At 37.5% G+C, this 19,220-nt stretch overlaps 2 protein-coding genes across 2 annotated transcripts; one reads left to right on the top strand and one right to left on the bottom strand.

The window, feature by feature from the left end:
• Window positions 1–1,939: 1,939 nt before the first annotated feature.
• On the bottom strand, window positions 1,940–2,202 carry LOC110346900 (apoptosis inducing factor BLCAP-like). Its single transcript, XM_021248943.1, is given in 2 exon segments — window positions 1,940–2,118; window positions 2,121–2,202. Coding segments are annotated over 2 exon segments (261 nt in total).
• Window positions 2,203–16,977: 14,775 nt separating this feature from the next.
• On the top strand, window positions 16,978–17,918 carry LOC101719768 (olfactory receptor 7D4). The gene is given in 2 exon segments (XM_004875294.2): window positions 16,978–17,773; window positions 17,776–17,918. Coding segments are annotated over 2 exon segments (939 nt in total).
• The last annotated feature ends 1,302 nt before the right edge of the window (window positions 17,919–19,220 follow it).

Raw genomic sequence — 19,220 nt, 5'->3', positions numbered from 1 at the left:
TAACAATATTTTGGGTCCATTTGGAATGTAGGTTGAGAAGTATAGCTAAACTAAACACAAAAAACTCACTTTAAATATTGCCTTCTTGATTATATTATTTTAGAATTTTGATGTCTTCAATTTTACATAATGTTCTTAGAAGAATTGTGGCTGATTTGGGGAATGGTGAAGTTTGTGGTTTTAATATCAGTGCAAAATTCATTTAGGAAGTTGTGAAATTTTCCAAGATGGATAAGAGTGATGGTTGCCCCAAAACAGCACTGGATTTAGTGCTACCAGATTTTATTTTCAAGTGTTACATTTGGTTATATGTATCTCAGCATAGTGAGAAATGGAAATAATAAGATGAGGCTTTTAAAACAAATTTATAAATTTTATTGAATATTTCAAACAGTTTTTCAATGAACACACCAGAGATAAAACCTGTAGAACAGCAGTGCAAATATATCACAAGTGTGGCCTTGCAGTCTCATTCCCTCGATGGATGCCTCCTGTTCTCCCCTCTGCCTGGCCCACTTCCCTCCTCCCCTAACACAAGGATGGAATGGTTCTGACTGAAAGGACAATTATACTGATCCTCAGTGAGTGGGGGCCAGGAGAAAGTTTTGTTTGTCAACACTTGTTACTGAAGCACAGAGAAAAAGGAAGCCAATGACAGTCACAAAGTCTTCCTGTGTATTCTTCTCAAGGTACCATCTCCATGAGCAGCAACAAAAAAGCTCCTACCAGGAAGATGAAGCCCACTGTTCCTGGTGTCTTTTCTGAACCACATTGGAGGCCAGTGCTGGTTGCTTTGCAATTCCCATGCTAAATAGAAACTCAATTGGCTCCTATTACAGCTAACTATTGCTAAACCCCCAAACCAGAACATGTTCTTTAAAGCTTCTTTAAAAGGAATATGCATACACAGCCGGTCATGGTGCCACATGCCTATAATCCCAGAACTAAGGTGGCTGAGGCAGGAGGATCACTTGGTGTTCAAGGCCAGCCCAGGGTCCATAATGAGCTCAAGACCAGCCTGAACTGCACAGATCCTGCCTCAAAAAAAATAAAAGAAAAGAAAAGAACATACATACATATTTACATGCAGTCAAACAAACACACATACAGGGCACATTTTCCATTCAGTTGGCAGAGGACTGCTAGGTCTATATGAACACATCATACCTGAATCCTCCGGAGAATGCAAAAGAAACACAAGGACATCCTCCTCTCTGGATGGCTGAGAAAAGCAGGAAAAGGGTAAAGGAAGTGAGGCTGTGTGGAAAGCATGAGCCCAGGCACCCAGGAGAAGGGCAATATTTATCTGAGGTTTCTTTTAAAAATGAAGTAGGGAAAATACTGGAAGCTTATGGACAATGTACCTAGCCTGCTGAACAGGGAAGAGGATGAAAAAAACAATGCTCTTGGACATCAGCCATCTCTTCAAATTTGAGATAAGTGCAAAAATCAGCCCTGTCTGTCATGGACAGGTGCTGCCCCAGAAATGTAAAGGAGTAGAAGAAAAATAAAGGGAAACCAAGAGGGGGACTGAGAATTCACTAACTTTCTGGGAAAGAGGAAGATTCTGACAGGAGGGGGTCACAGAGGTGACAATGAGACTGGCATTTTATCTGTCCAGGCAAAGCCAGGGTTGTTGACCAGGATGTTTGTAGACTCTTTGCAGTAAAGAGGCAAGGGGCTGACCATCCTGCCTACCATGACCCATGGGGCAGAACACGTGCAACTACAAGACCACCCATGAGTACAGGACTCTAAAATAAAAGCACCAGTCAGTGCCATTATTCACATTATAAGGATAAAACATCACAGGCCCAAAAAACACCATCAGGAATGTGATAGCCACAGGGCTGTTGGTTTGAAATTCCAATGCTTCATGACCTGTGTCAATGTCTGCCCTCCAATCTTCTGCTTCCTTGGAAAGCTAACAGCATAGCTGTTAGGTGCTCACAACAACAGGGTTGTGTGGCAAACCTGAAAGTGGGGAATCTGTGCAGTGGTACAGGAAACAGTGTCCCCAGCAGCCATAACAGATAAGGAGCAGGGCTGCTGGGAAAGCCAAGGCACAGAGTATGGCAGGCTTCTCTTCTAGGAGAATGCTGAGAAGGTTCAGTCCATGAGCATGGAGTGGCTGAACTACAGGGCAGGATTGAGGGGCTTGGGGATGAGGAGGACAGACAGTGCCCACTGGAGGCAATACATGATCTCTGCTGGGCAAGGCCTTCACCAAGCCTGCCAGGAATTGCTGTAGAGACAACCTAATGGAAGCCACTGGCTGGAGGTGGCTGCCCTCTGCTTTCTTCAACCCTCTCTCCAGGAGCAGAGCCACTGTGCTGTCTGGCTGTCAGCCTGGGATAACCAAGGCAGCAAGGATCCTGCCAGCCCTGTTGTGGTGCTGCTGCCCCTGCTGCCATCACTGCTGCCAAAGATGAAAAATTTTGTTAGCAAAAGAACTTTACTAAGTGAACAGGACACCTGAGATTAGGATTAGGGTGAGGATGCCAATTCTGCCATTTTCAAATCCAAAGCCTCTGGCTGTGGGGGGTGGAGCCTGGGTCCTTTAGTTTAAACACTTCAGGGGGTCTCTTGCCGGCCTTACTGTGGCTCCCTGACCATGTATGTCTGAGTGGCTGTCCCTCACACAGTCACTATGGGAGCTTAACACCAGGAGCCCTGAAATGAAGCCAACCAGTGGCTGCTGTGTGGTCCAGGTTCAGCTGACCCCATCCCTGGAAAGGTGTCCACCCACTCTCTGCAGGGGACCACAGGCACTTGGACTGCACTAGCTGGTGCAGCAGACAGCAGCTTCTGGGCTATTCCACTGCGGCATTGTTGGGAGCAATGCTACATCATTCTAGGGAAAAATCATTTGGTTAGCCTAGTTCTCTTGCCTACAGCCCAGCTAGAGAATAATTCCAGTTTGGCCTCCGGTCACAACTGAGACTTCAGTGATCCAGTGATGCTGTGATTCTCCAGGACAAGAAACATCCTGGGAGAACAAACATCTGCTCAGTTCCTCCTTGTTCTTGGACTGTTAACATCTTGTTTACCCGAGATATACCGAACTCTCTGCAAGCCTTTTGTTACACCTTGTTTATCCCAATGTGAACTATTGAACTCTCTACAAGTCATTTGTTGCATTTGTTTCTCCCGATGTACTGAATTCTCTGCAAGTCATTTGTTACAAGGTACTGAATAAAAGGTGTGGTAAACTGGGGGCTTTTGTCTTTGCCGCCCAGAGCAGCACTGATCAGATCCAAAGCTCAGCTTCTTCTCAGTCTCATATTTCTACCTTTCCTGTAATTCACCGTGTGCTGCCGTGGCTTGCAGGAGACCAGGACTCACTGCAGAGGTTCTGGTAACGTGCCCTTCCCCTGTTCCCTACACGGCGTTTCTCCTTGATGGCCTCTGCAGTCCCCCGCTTTCACTGTGTCTTTTTTCTTGTAATTCAGTCCTTTCTTGTGTACCACAAGCAATGCACCAGGGAGATAGCAGATTGTCCCTACCTTTTTATCATTGTGTTCTGTCTCTTTAATTTCTCCATGGGCTCCAAATTTCCTGTCAGATCCTTCCTGGATCCCAGAGATCCACCTCCATTCTTTTCTTCTGCAAGTTGTTATTTTCCAAAGTCTGGAGTCTATATCTTGGAGAGGTTGATCTCTTGTTGCTGACCACCTAACTATTTTTTTCTAAATACCTTCATCTTTTGCAATGTCTCCCAATTAAATCATCATGAGAACTAACAGAATAATGGACCTGAGTGTCCTTCATGTGAGTGGGGTGTGACAATTTCAATTCATGTATCAGGAAATATGGATGGGAAAAATCTGTTAATTAGGGATGAGCGTTGGGCCGAAAACCTGGGCTTTACAACTCTCCCTCATGCTAAAGCCTTCAAATGTAAATAGAAATATTATGATTAGAAAAATAATGAATATACTCATTATGAACCACAAACATGTACCAACAAAAAAATTAAAAACAATGAAACAGTTTCAATAGGTCACTGTAGAATACAGAATAAAAAATAAAAATAAAAAAACACATTGTCACCAGGTATTTTACTGTAATTCACTGAGTTTGATGCAAACAAACCTGTATAAAATTTTAAAACTACAAAGGTGTTTATTAACATTTCATTACTTTTAAAAAATAAGAACCAACATAGAGTTGGTAAAGGTGCAAATTCCAATGATGAATGTCATTATATTGTATACCTAAAATGTATCAGTAAAATTAATAATATAAAAATATAGACAGATGCAGTGTGCATTGTGCCATATTTCTGGTCAATGGTGTCATGTTAGTTTGTGTCTTTTACTAAAATATGTTTATTAAAATTTGGAGTCCATGAAGGTCTAGGAGAAGAGTTATTCTCCTAGCTACTTTCCCACCACTGGACACAATACTCAGCATCTACAACTTAAAGGAGGAAAGGTTTATTTTGGTTTAATTTTAGTCGTTGCCTGCCTGTCTCCAAGACAGAAACAAGACAAAAGAGCCTGGCAGAGGAAAAAGTGCTTAAGCCATGGCAATCAGGAAGTAGAGTGAGGAGGGAGAAGACAGGGACAAGAACACACCCTTGCAAGTTACACCACCATGACTAGCTTCCTGCTGGGCCCTATCTTCTGACAGAAAGTCACCTATAAAGTCATACTGATTCAACCACCTTCCACACACATGACACATTTGGGGGGATATTTTAGATCTAAACCATAGCAATTAGAACATGAATATATTTTAAAAGCTAAAGAAATATTTGAGTGGTCAATTATACCCAGAAAGGAAAGAAATCATAAAACCCCAAAATGTTGATAAACTCCTGGAGATAACTGTATATCATGGTATTTTTTATAAACCATCAGCTTTATTGATTTTGCACATAATGTAGTCCTTCTTCCTACTGAATCTTCAAAAATATTTGAAATTAAAGAAATTTGTACCATTTTCTTGCAATAAGAGATCTTTCATTGTTTCTAATTTTTTGTAATGAGAAACAATTTCTTAAAGACAGAAGGATATTTCTCATTCTCTTTTGTGTTTCAATAGTGAACTATAGTTTACTGTGATTGTGGACTTCTTATTACTAATGTTCTTCAGCACTTAATCATTCAATGAGGTTTCTCCACTGCAAGTGCATAAAGAAAGATTTCAATAAATCAAAAGCCAATATTGAAGTATTTTTAGAAAGGCTGGGCTTGACACAACTGAAATATAGTTGATGGTATATGGGCCTTTGCTGTATATATTTTACTTGTGAATATTTGGATTCAAAATACACACAGAGTGCTTGTTGCTTGTTTATTTCATTTTTTCTAACATTCTCTTACTTATACAGAAGGTATTATATTTTATTAGTGCATATTAACATCACATAAAGGTGTAGTTTGTTTTGGAATGTTAGTCAATTTTTTTTCTTACTCAAAAGTTGTCCAAGAAATATCAAATCACAAAATAAAACATTTGTTTCAGAATTCCATGTCACTTATCTTTAAGACGATCCATCCTCTTTAAACTGTTCCTGTCCTTATGTCAGTTTAGGGTTCTGGGAAACCTGCTCATTATCCTAGTTGTCAGCACTGATTTCCACTTCAACATCCGCATGTCTTTTTTCCTCTCAGACCTGTCTTTGTCGGATATCTAATTAATCACTGCTGCAATCCCTAAAATTATTGTAAACATCCAAACTTACAGTAATGGCATGTCCTGTGCAGAATCCTTGATAATGATGTCTTTTTAATTATTTTTGCATGTACAGATGACATTTGCCTGATTGTGAAGGCTATGACCAGTTTTGGGCCATCTGACACCCTTTGTCTTAATCATCACGAGTCCTCACTCTTGTATTTTCTTAGTTTTGGTACTGTTCTTACTCAGACTTTTGGACTCCCAGCTGCAACTCGACACTATAATACTGAGTGAAATAAATGAGACACATAAATTTAAATATCGTATGCTTTCTCATGTGGAAACACAAAATATAAAGAACAAAATAAAATATAGATAATGGGAAATAGGGAAATAGATCTTTTCCAAAGGGAAAGGAGATACAGAGATGGAAGTGGAGGGGAGAGGAGTTCAAGGGGATAGGAAAAGAATTAAAGTGTATTGTTTACATGTACCAACTCCCCACAAAATATATCATAGTTATGTACTGCAAGAATGTACTACTAAAAATTTTTTAAACAAAATCATTAGGTTTTTGTTATGTATATTTCACTCCAATGAAAATTAAATTGGAATAATCCAGACACATCTGGCTTACAAAAGCTCTGTGCATGGATCATCCAAGGTCAAAGAATGTCAATGCATCATCACCTGATGCCTGCAGCCCTTCAGTTTGATTACTCCAGTCCACTGGGCACCAGAATAACATCTCCTCCTTCTATGGTTGTCTACATCAAGAGACTCCTTTCAGAGACTACATTCCTATCAGTACTGAGCCTGAGCCCATTTTTGGGCAGCATGCAGGGACATTGGATACACACTCCCTGGATCTGCCCCAGCACTGACACAGCATAAGCCTGTAAGTGCTAAGGCAGATGACAGATAGATGGAGACCCAACAGAAACATTTTCTCTTCATCAGGACAAGCATTCCATTCAGCCAGCTGAATGAGTGGAAGACAATGTGATAAATTTCACCACTAAGCACTGAGAGGTTTATGTAAGTGGTTGTTTTGAAGTTCATGAAAATTTCATCTAAAATTTTGCTTTCCTTCCACACTGACTCTACTTCCCATAAATGACTTATCCATGACAGCAGAAAGTAGGTTTTCCTTCACTATTTCCTAAACACTGCAAAAAGACTACAAAGGACACAGTGAGGCAGAGGTTGAAGATGACAGTAATCACAACATCATGAACTGCTACTGAGACAATCCCGTGTGCCAGGTGTTAAGATTAGTGTTCTATGTAGATTGAATTCTTCTACAAGTTATAAATACCACTCTAACATGCAGAAAAGTGAGGGGGACAGCATTTTAATGTAAGGTGGACCGGGTTTTTAGCTTGAAACACTGAAGCCATGTGTGAACTTGTCCGTCTGATTAGAAACACAGGGCACTTCTGCAAGTGAGTCCTAGCACAATGTCCCCTAGGCCACTCAACAACCTACTTCACTTCCTGTCTCTCCAGGAAGAAACCTCTACCACTATGGTCATGTTAATATTGTACTTTCCTACCTTTAATTTCCCGTAATTTTTCATAATGCAATGCTGTTGGGATAAAAAGGGAATTTTAAAGTTTAGTACAAAGTTTCTATTTGGGAAAGGAGAACGCTAAATTCATTGGTGGGAATGTAAACCAGTATAACCATTATGGAAAACATTATGGAGATTTCTCAAAGAACTAAAATTACAAATTCCAATGACTCAACTATTCCCTTTCTAGGTGTCTTCCCCAAAGAGGTAAAAACATCATGCTACAGTGCTATATGCATAGTAATGTTTATAGCAGCACAATTCATGAGAGCTAAATCCTGAAGCAGCCTGTATACCTATCAGCAGATGACTGGATAAAGAAAATGTGGTATTTATACATAAAGGAAAAATACTTGGAGGATATATTTGAGATATTTGTAAGAAAAAGGACACAATGAAAATGTAGTACAAAGTGAAATAAATCAGATACACAAGCTTAACTATCATATGGTATCCCTCATTTGAGTAAGGCAAAGTACAAAAAGCAATAAAGAATGGATAGAAGTTAGACAAGGAGCTAGATCTTTTGAAAATAGGAAAGGTTTCAAGAGTTTGAAGGAGAGAGGAAAGAGGAAGGGGAAGGGTAAGTGTGTAAAATTCAGGTATGCCATGTATAGGAACCTAATTAACTTAATGAATGTAAATATTATATGTCATTAACATGAAGTAAAGTAATAATAACAACAAGAATGAAAATGAGAAAAGAGGATTTAGAGGTAGAGAGAAGAAAATGGGTAAGAAAGAGATAAAAAAGAAACAAATTGTATTGTGCACCCATACCCACTCCCCAGGATGAGTGTAAACTTCATGCACTGCAAACATGTACTAATAGAATAAAATTTTTTAAAAATTAAAAATTAAATCAACAATGAAAAAAGGAACACAAATAGAGTTGAAGTCATTGAAGTGTGTGCTTAATATGCTGAAAATTTCAAGGTTTTTCTTATATGTATTTTATACCAAAAATGAAATAAAGGCAGACAGATATTTAATAATTATATGAAAATAATAGTGGTGATTTGATTCAGCAGCTTTACATGAGTAGAGAAAAAAATGTAAAACTTCTTGTAGACACCTATTTTCATTTTGTCTACTTCTTCCAATAATGCCCCTGAGTTCACCTCGATGCTGAATCCTTTCATCTACAGCTTAAGGAACAGGGACATTCATACAACCCAGAAGAGGCTGCACAGTTGGAGAGTCTAATCCCAGGGCATTCAACATCTGTTAGAATGTAGTTTGGAAAATGTGGTAAAGCTGAAGATCCAAAACTTATCTGTAAATACTGACTCCTTGGATATATTATTTCAGAAGTTTGACATGTGTAGATTTATATCATGTTTCCTAGTAGAATCATCACTGATGATGGAATTTAGTGTTCTTCAATTGGGTGCAAATTTCAGTTGAGAAGTTGAAAAATTTCTGACGGTGGATGAGAGTCATGTTTGCACATAGACAAAATTACTATTAATGGGACTAAACTGCACCTGAAAAAGATTAAAATATACATTTACTTATGTATTTCTTAGCACAATGACAATAGAAATAAAATCTGAGAACTTCTACATAAAAGGAACAATTTAACAAAAACAATAGTACTCTTGTGATTCCTCTCTGAAACGTTTCATGAATATTCATTTTTTCCTTCAACTTCTATTAAATTTCAGATATTTTAAGGTTTGAGATAACATAGACCAAGATATTTAATTATAAACTGTGTTCATTGAGACTTGAAGGTAATATAATAGTAAATAATCAACCAGTTCTTCCAGTTTTATTTTAATATTTTTCCAATCCAGTTGACACTATTACTGTGTCTCCTCTTCATGGTCAGCTAAAATATGAAGCCCATACTTATCATTATCCACATCAAATCTCTGGGCTGTCCTACAGCTTTTTCTAGCTCTCAGGCCAGTTAGAGGTGGGAGATTTGTTTAGACATACTACAATATACATACAACCTAACTCAGAATATAATGAATGGAAGAAAGAATGTTGGAAACATTGTTTTCCACCATGAAAACATACAGGAAAGTTTGAACCATGAGATGGAGTGATACAGTTGTGCACATTTTCACCTAAGAAGACTAAATTTTGTGTACTGGATTGTCATTGGGGACACATAACTCTCAAAGTTTCCTTTCTTCCAACACTGGTCCTGCTTCTCATAGACATCTAATCCATGATAGCAGATTATGAGTATCTGCAAACTCTGTTTTCAGTATCTCAAAAGGAATATGGTGGTAATATATGACGAGGAAGAGGATAGTGAGGATGAAAAGTAACCATAACATCATGATCCAATTTTGAGGGATTCCGATGTGGGAGCATCTAAATCATGTGTTATGTGTATGTACTTTCTTTCTTTTCATCTGCATAATGTTTCCCTAGCATAACCTCCTGTGCTATTATTTTAAAGGAAAACAAGTCCACATCTTGTTTGTGTAATCAATTACAAGTTGTTGGGTAGAAAATAGTGAAGAAATATTTATTCAAGGCTTTCCAATAACACACACAGTGCATCTTACCAGGCAAATCCTTGGATTGCCTTTGACAATCCCAGCCTCCATTTCTATTCCCTGTGTCTACCAGAGGGACTCTTGTTACTGTACTCTGCCCTTAAGGGATCCCAAGTAGATCACAGGGGAGAGAAGGGGTGATGCCTGCTGCATTTTTTGCAACATGGATGTCTAATTTAAGAGGTAAAACCAAAGATGAAGAAGGTCTACAATGATTAGTTTATATATCATTCTTGCCCTCCACACCAGGCTTTCCTTGAAGCTGTCCCCTTTGTTGTACAATCCATTCTTCTCAATCTCTACAAGAGAAATAATCTCTAGAGTTCTCTTTTATACAGCAAACTGAAAAGAGTTTAACATACTTCATATATAACTATGATTTAGATGTCACAAATTCTGCTGAAAATTTACCAATGGTTGAAAAACAAAAAGATTTTGGGGTCAGACTGACAATTTTATTTGGAACCTTGTCCCCAACTCTCATTTTTTATTCTTTATTTTTTTGGTACTGGGGATTGAACTCAGGTCCTTGTGATTGCAGGCAGCAAAACCACTGAGTTAAATTCCCGGCCATTCAACTCTTATTTTTACATATCATATGGTAGATTGTTTCTATCTTTAAGTCTCAGCATTGACATCTAATTTTATTTCTAGATAAAACAGTATCGAAGCTTGATTTAAAAGATAATGGATTCCCCTCTTATTATTAATAGATAATTGATGAATAACATAAGGCTACAATGCAATTTAGATATTATTTATAGAATGAATGATAAAAGATTCCATTTCATGTTATGCAAATAAAATATGCTGGGATCTGAAGTTCTCACTTTCTTTATTTTATAATGCATCTTTTGTTTTTCCCATTGTGTAACTATATGTATGTATTTAGAGAATATTGACTGACATTCTTTCATTTCTGATTCCCTAGATCCTACCTCTATCCTAGGACACAGGAGGAATTAAAAATCTCTGTGAAACACTGAATAGACCCTTATTTGGCTCACTCTGAGGACAAACACTGTGGCTCTAAAGACTGGTGCTTTCCTATCTACTTTTTCATCCCTTTTAGGAATCTCCTATACAACTGGATATGAGGTAAAATAGCTCTTGTTTTTATCTGTGGTATGCACACATTTGTTTTGTATCTTCATTTAGCAACAGCTAAAACAGTTTTTCAAACATCATAGCAAAGATTTTTGTAAGTGTCTGGAGCCACCACAATCAGGAGGCATCTTGCATGCCTCCTGCACTTCATGACTTCCCTCTCTTTGTGCCCCAATTTACCCTGCCAAAATGCATAGCCTGGAATACAAGGATGTATTCCTGGTACTCTGTTTATTGTAGTCCTAGTTGAAATGGTCCTAGGAACAGCAAGCTTGCATCCCTGTTCCCCCCAGCCTTATTCAGTTAGCTAGTCTCAGAATGTATTAGAACAACAAATTACCAAGGACATCCTGCCCTATCTCCTTGTTTGTACTTCCCCTCCTCATGCCTTATAGTGACACTCAGGCAGTGATGTTCTTCTCCACTCAGCAGGCAGGGAGGCCCCACCCAGTCATACTTTAATTCTCTTTTGTTTTCTTCATCTTTCATCACCCTACCCAGGCCCTGGACCCTTGCTCTGCAGGCCATGGCATATGGTAAGTATGAAAACTATATACATAAAAAGAAGGGTGTAATATCATGAATGTGGCTAATGTATAGTTTAGCATTTTACATCATTCGTGGCTTTATCATCCCCTAACAATTTAGTCCACCAGTAAACCTTCTATTTTAATAAAGATAGATACTTTATGTGAAAAGAAACTCAGAGTAACTAAATATTTAAGTTCTAAACTTCCTTTAGGTGCACATAAGTTGTGGTGATTGGTGATAGTCTCCATGTTTCCATCAGGAATGAAAGCAGAGAGAAGTAGACAGACCTTAAGGTTAGTAGTAGGTCACTGGTACATGTCTTCCTGTTTGTCATTCAAGTTTACAGTCTGCTCTAATGCAATATGAATTTTTTCACCAGTAGTGATGCAATGATTATTACTAAACATAACACAGATATTACTACTATATATTTTAAGAGTGATACAATATATTTGATAGGACCATTTTTATTTTGGAAAAATATAAGTGAGAATAATACTGAATATACATCAGTTGTTGGAGTTCAAACACACTCCCTCCACCCACATACTACTTGGCAATTTTCACTTGCATAATAAGTATACAAGCATAAGAATGTTAAAGAGATATTATTATAATTATATGCTAAAAAGTTATGCCATATCTTTTTATCTCTCACAGCAATACATCAGTGAAGGCATTTGAAATAGCTATATGGCCTTTACAGAGAGACAAAAAAAATCTACATGTGAGTATAAACAAGTATATTTTGGGACAATAGGTGTTTGTAGTAAACTACGTAGAAGAGCATCAGTTAATTTTAGTAGAAGTTTTTATGAAAACTCTTTATGGATACTAAATCAATATTAAATATATTTTAGATAAGTTTCTGAGATATCTCTAAGACAGCATTGTCATTAGACCTGATTTCTAGTGCAGGCCACTACAATGAGGAAGTAATAAATAGACCATAGACACTCCTCATGATGTTAAGGTAGTAATTGCATAATATAAGGCTAACATTAATGACAACATTAAACTTTATACCATTTAAGTATATTATCCTGGGATCTCAAGTTACCATTTTCCTGTTTCTGTGAGGGGCAATTTCATTTATGTCATCTCATAAGTATGTACTATATAATGGAAGAGAACTGACTGACACTCTTTCCTTTCTATTCCCTGATGAGCTATAACTTCCTTTGCACAGAGGAGAAATAAAAAATAAAAATCTCCATTAAACAATAAATCGGTTCTTCCTTGGTTCAAAATAGTGGACATACTCTGTGTGGCTTCAACACACTTGTTGCACATTCATCAATATCAGGACTGTCCTATACAACTAAAGATAGCATCAATGGTGATAATTAAAATCTCTTTGACATGCCAGATCTGAAGCACACACCATTAAATGTTTCTATTGGAACATTGATAGTGAGTATTATTGAGAGTAGTAAGAGGTCATGTTAATGGTGTGCGTTGTAAGTGCCAGGAAATAGTCTCAGGCAGTGGTTCTCAAACTTGGTTAAAGGAAGAATCACCAAGAACTTCGTTGAATGTCTTCTAAATTGTATAGATCTTTCTTCTCTTTAGCAAGAATATTTTGTGTAATATTCAGTATTGTTTTTCTTAACATATATTAATTGTGAATATTAACATGATTCAGAGTGATATTTAGCTATATGTATAGAGTCTGCATTGCTCATGTCCAGATACTCTTATTCTGCTCCAATTATCCTTCCCAGAGCTTCAACTCACCTAATTTCAGGAAGAGTTTGTTCATATATGAGGCCGAACATACAATAATAATCTTTCTGTGTCTGGATTATGTTTTGAAAGTGCCATATATACTTTATTTCCATTGATTACTTTGATAAAATATACATTAAAATACCATATTCATCATTTCCAAGTGCATAGTTCAGTGGCATAAATGACATTTCACTTTGGTGTGAATCCACCAGGGTCATACATCCCCCATATATTTTTAACCCTCTGTGGTTGGGTTTTTAAACAATTTGAAAATAGTGCCATGCTCCTCTCCCCCAACACTAGTTATCTCCATTCTAGTAGGAAATAATTCGGGATTAAGGTCATCACAGTACAAAAATAATGTTCACAGTGAGGAATCATTTACATGTCTAGATATTTGCTGTTCCTGATTGTTCCAACCTATGTTGCAAATGATTGTCACAGACCATGGACTTAAACTGCTCTGCTGTGGAGGCTCCTCGGGGCACTTTTCATGTCCCTGTTCCACAGGCTGTAGATGAAGGGGTTCAGCATGGGGGTCACAGCAGTGTACATCACTGAGGGCACAGCACCACTTCTGGCTGAAGGTGATACAAGTGAAGCAATGTACACTCCAAAGCCTGTGGCATACAATAAGTAAACAAATGACAGGTGGGACCCACAGGTGGGGAAGGCTTTATATTTCCCATTTGATGATGGGATTCTTGAAATGATAGAACCAATTTTAAAATAAGAAAAATATATCTCCAAGGTAGGAAGGAAAACATTGACGGCAACAACAAAATACCCACTATATTACTACTAAGAGTATCAGAACATGCAAGAATAAAATGTTGAGAAGCATCACAGAAGAAATTGGCAATTTCCATATCCTTGAAGTATGTAAATTATAAGGCAATAAAATTGTGAAGGAGTGAGTCCAAAATGGTGATGTCTCTGTACTTTGAAAGAAATTAAGTTTCCATTGACACTTATCACTTTCAGCCATTCTGGTTCCTTTTCTCCATCTGGACCCTGGAGACATTTTCAGATGACTTATTTTCTGGAGAATTCTCAGCTCTTATTTCCTCTTTCTTATAAGTTGTTCTGTCCTGTTAGATTTCCTCCATTCAATTATTTATTCATAAATGATTGAAAACTTATTATGCAAGAGGTATTTTCTATTTTGTTCAAGTTGGAGTTTTTTCTTTATTTTTCCAGGCAGCTTCCACTTTCTTAGAGCCTTTATTCATTGCACACTTTTAGGAATATCATTTTGTCATACCATTCACAATAGCATACAAATATTATAATTTTTCTGATATTTAATAATTAATCTAATTTCCTTTTATCATATTACTGATCCACTTACATATTGAGGAAAATATTGATTATAGTTGCACAGACTATCTTGGCATTTTCATGAAATTAACACAAATATTCTAGTGTTTTCATGTAACATTTCCTCTAGCCTCTGTTTTGAGAATAACCATTGTCTATTGAGTTAGCAAAAATGTCTTTGGTTTGTTTGTTTACTCACAGTCTTAACACTGGATAGTAACCCCATAAATGCCTGTTAGATTTACTGAATACATGAGTTTGTATTATGATTACGGTTAGGATTTTTATTCATTGATGTATGTAATGATAAAACATATTAACCAGCATCCTTATGTTAAGGAAGCTTTCATTCTTATAAATCTTATTACTCATGCATTATTTGTTACTCTTTTAAAATAGCTACAGCTGGATATTACTAACTGTACAACTCAGACTACTCAATTTTTGATTTATGTTTTGGCTTGTCATCAGCTTCAGGATTTATTGTTGCATTACAGCAAATATTTTTTGTTTTGACAGTATATATTAAACATATGTACTTATCCAGAACCTATGTAACAAATTCCCTATATGTCCCTGGCAAGACAATGTTGATCAAAAGAGTCACACCCTCAGTTCTACAAATAACAGAAATTCCCCCTCCTATACAAATCTCAGTGTCTGGTAAGGAAACCGCAACTTCTGTTCCCACAGCCTAGTCTATTATTACTTTCCTCTTCTCCTCTGATGGGCAATGACCTATCCCTTCTTCCTCAGCTTAAAATTTCCTGCTTTGGACCAGGGATTTAGCTCAGTGCTTCTGCTGCCTGCAGCGCAAGCTCAGGGACCCAAGTTGGATCCCCAGTACCAAAATTTTCTGCTTTAGAGAATACTCTCTTATCCCCCATGACACAACAAACATACTTGATGATGCTGCCTTGAATTAATTAACAATCTCTAGGCATTTATAAAAGTGACACTTTATGTCAGGTAGCATGTAAAACTTCATTGCAAATCTTTAATTTTGTAATCATAAACTTTACATGATAGGTTTTTTGTAGAATTATGGGGTATTTTTGTCAAACATATAAATACATATTTTGACCATTACAGCTACTAGTGTAATACAATACATCCTGACTCCAGGGCATGGACACATAAGCACATTTTATTTGATTTTTTGATTTTGATGGGATTCTTTTCTCTCCTCCTTTAATCCATTTAACTCACAAGAAATTTTCTACTTGGGAGAATTTTCTGGGTGTTATTCTGTGAAAAAAAAGTCACACTGATCATCACTCATCAGAAATGCTGTATGACAGCCCAAAAGGATGAGAACCCTAATGTGTTTATACTGATCAGAACCCCATCTATGAAATCTGCTGTAGATTAAGGGAGTATTAGTAAATGAGAGTCATCCAAAGCATTTATTGAGGGGTGAAGAACAGAAGTTAGTGTTTAGGAATGGACCATTTTATTGCAGAAACCATAGAAAAATTATATCAAGGCATTCAATTTCACTTTTGTCCTAACATGAAGTGAACATTTAGTGCTTCTGCTTTAGAGATAAGGTATTTGCAGTTGAGAGAGTTTAACTTTTTTTCTGAAGATCAAAAATGTTTTATGTTCCTGCATTCTGATCCAGGAACTTTTACTCAAGAACCGAATTTTTACATCACAGCTCTATATTCTGTGTTGCCTTGAAAATGAGACCAAACTGGAAAATAATCAGTCTTGAAAATTTGAGATAAAAAAATGAAAGCCTCAATTACCCTGCCTTACCAGCATTAGGGAGCAGCCACTGAGCAAGGGCATAGTGCAGTTTACTCTTCCTGCCTTGGGCATCACTATGGGACTGACAAGTGCTCATTTTCATGTTAGGTCTTAATCATTTGAGAAATACAGTCTGGTTGTACCTAGGGAGAGACATATATCCAAAGCAATTATGATGAAAAGGAGAAAAAAATAATGTAACAACATTTACTAAAGTAACAAGTTTTAATAAATAATAAAAATGCAACAAGTAGTTTTGATGACTCTCATTTATTGAGACTATTACCCTGAACAGAGTTAGTTTTGAACACTGCAATGTTTCAGTAGTAGCAGCATTTTTAGAAAGAAAAAAAATAAGGCATCACAAGTGAGCTGCAGCATCAGTATAAATGCTAACTCATATGATAAAGACTGTTTAAAGGTGTTAAAATATGTATTTATTCATTACAGTAGAGGTATTAAAGAAATATGGAGGTTATCAAAGAATGTACATAAACAGTCTGCAATTTTTCTGGAAAGATAATAGCATACAAAAATTTGGAATACATCCACAAATTCAAATGGGAAAATTGAAATGACTGAACCAATGTTATAAAAAACAGGAAATTTCAGCTACATTACAAAAAGTGTAAATGATTACATGAATTTAAAAATGAATTGAGCTACAACCTGGCTGTGAGAACCACTGTCACTGGCTCAGAATGGGATGAAGGAGCTCCATCCAGAGGTGATACTGTGAATGGTGACTGCCTGTCTTTCAGGTTCTGTTCATTGAATGTTGCTATTTCTTCCTTCTCTGAAAGACAAACCAGTGTCATGAAAGAAGAAAAGCACACAGGTGCTTCACAATTTCTTCTCCTTGGCCTCTCCAATGATCCTGAACTGCAGCCTTTTCCCTTTGGACTGTTCCTGTCCATGTACCTGGACATGGTGCTTGGGAACCTGCTCATCATCCTGGCTGTCAGCTCTGACTCCCACCTTTATAAACCCATCTACTCCTTCCTCTCCAACCTGCCCTTTGTGGATATCTGTTTCACCTCCACCACAGTCCCAAAGATGCTGACGAACATCCTGGCACACAATAAAGTTATTACCTACACAGAGTGCCGCATTCAGGGGTATTTTCTTATGAGTTTTGTGGGACTGCATAATTTCCTACTGACAGTGATGGATTATAACCACTTTGTGGCCATCTGTCATCCTCTGAAATATATGATAATCACAACCTCTCATCTATGTGTCCTGCTGGTTCTAAGGTCCTGGATCATCATTTTCTGCTTCTTCCTGCTTCATATTCTCCTGCTGATTCAACTGACCTTCTCTATTGTCACTGAAATCCCACATTTCTTCTGTGAACTAACTCTGTTTATTAAAGTGGCCACCTTTGATACCCTTTTCAATGTCAATATCATCCTATTGTATGTGTCAAGCATCCTGTTCATTGTGTTTCCCATTACTGGGATTCTCTTCTCTTACTCTCAGATCATATCTTCCATAGTGAGGATGTCCTCCTCTGCAAGCAGATATAAAGCATTTTCCACCTGTGGGTCTCACTTCTGTGCAGTTTCCTTGTTGTATGGAACAGCACTTGGGGTGTACCTCAGTTTGGCTGTTATTCTTCCCATGAAAGCTCTGTTACCTCTGTGATGTACACTGTAGTATGCTCATGCTAAAACTCCTTCATCTACAACCTGCAGAAGAAGGATGTGAAGGGGGCCCTTGGAAGTTTCCTCACAAAAGTAGCTTCTGGTCCTTGATGGTCCACTCACATCCCAACTAAGTGGTCACTGTGTTCACTTAGGCAATGCTGTGAATTTATGCATATTACATGCTATCTTTTTCTGCTGATTATTGTAGGGAACGGGGAAAGGGGAACTTGCTAGAACCTCTTCAGTAAGTCCTAGTCTGCGAGCCACAGCAGCACAAGGCAAATTACAGCACAGGTAGAAAAAGGAGACTTAAGAAGCTGAGCTTTGGGTCTGATCAGTGCTGCTCTACCGCACCGTTTATTCAGTACATTGGGAGAAACAAATGTAACAAATGACTTGCAAAGAGTTCAGTACATTGGTGTAAATAAAATGTAACAATCAAAGAACAATGAGGAACTGAGTAGATGAAGATTTTGTTCCTCCCAGGATGTCTTCAGCTGGTGTAATCTTGTCCTGGAGAATCACAGCATCACGGGATCATTGAGGTCTTAGATGTGACCAGAGGCCAAAATGGAATTATGTCTGGGAATGCCATAGCTGGGCTGTAGGCAGGAGAACTAGGCTAACCAAATGGTTTTTCCCTAAAATTATGTAGCATTGCTCCCAACAGAATATTACACCTGTAACTCCTTGTATTTCCAAAGCACTGCAACTCTGTTGTTGCATAGTTTTGTATCTGTTTCTCTTAACTCCCCCGGTACTTAAAAAAACTTTTATTCCTCATCCATGATCTATAAAGTTTCATATTTGGTAAGTTTTCTAATGGAACTTTCTGAAACTTTCAACATGATGGAAGTACTCATATCAAGTGCTGACCTGGTCTTCTCAAATGTATTTTATGAATACCAATGTTCTTCAGCTTATTTGGATTTATTCCTTTTTTGGGGGAAAAAGTAGAATGAAAATTATCAAAGCAATGTATTTCCCATATCAAGACTATGCTTGATCCTTTACTTGTGTGACAATTTAGTTTTGAAATCATTTCTTTCCGATATTTCTCTCTGTCGCCTAATTTCTAAAGGGAAGAGACTGAGACTGGAATGAATTCTAATTGGAACCTTACACTGACCACACAGTTCTTCCTTTCAATCCTTCTTTTTAATAAAATTGTTTAGATTTTCAAAACAAGTTCAGGAATCTCCCTTTGAAGTAAGTTTACACATTTTATTCATAATGATATAGCGCTGTGCAAATTCTGAAATATTCTTTGTGAATCTTCTTTTTCCTCACCTCTTCTTTTCCCTCATTTTTTTTGTTTTCTTAATCTTCCCTCTTTCCCTTGTATCTCCGTTTACATTTTTTTCTATCCTTCTTTATACTCTCTTGCTTTCTCCTCCTTCTTCATTTGGA

Source organism: Heterocephalus glaber, unplaced genomic scaffold (genome assembly GCF_053883595.1).
Source record: "Heterocephalus glaber isolate CG9 unplaced genomic scaffold, H.glaber_assembly_v1.0 deba00001532, whole genome shotgun sequence".
Taxonomy (NCBI): domain Eukaryota; kingdom Metazoa; phylum Chordata; class Mammalia; order Rodentia; family Bathyergidae; genus Heterocephalus; species Heterocephalus glaber.
This window is presented reverse-complemented; position numbering and strand designations above follow the sequence as displayed.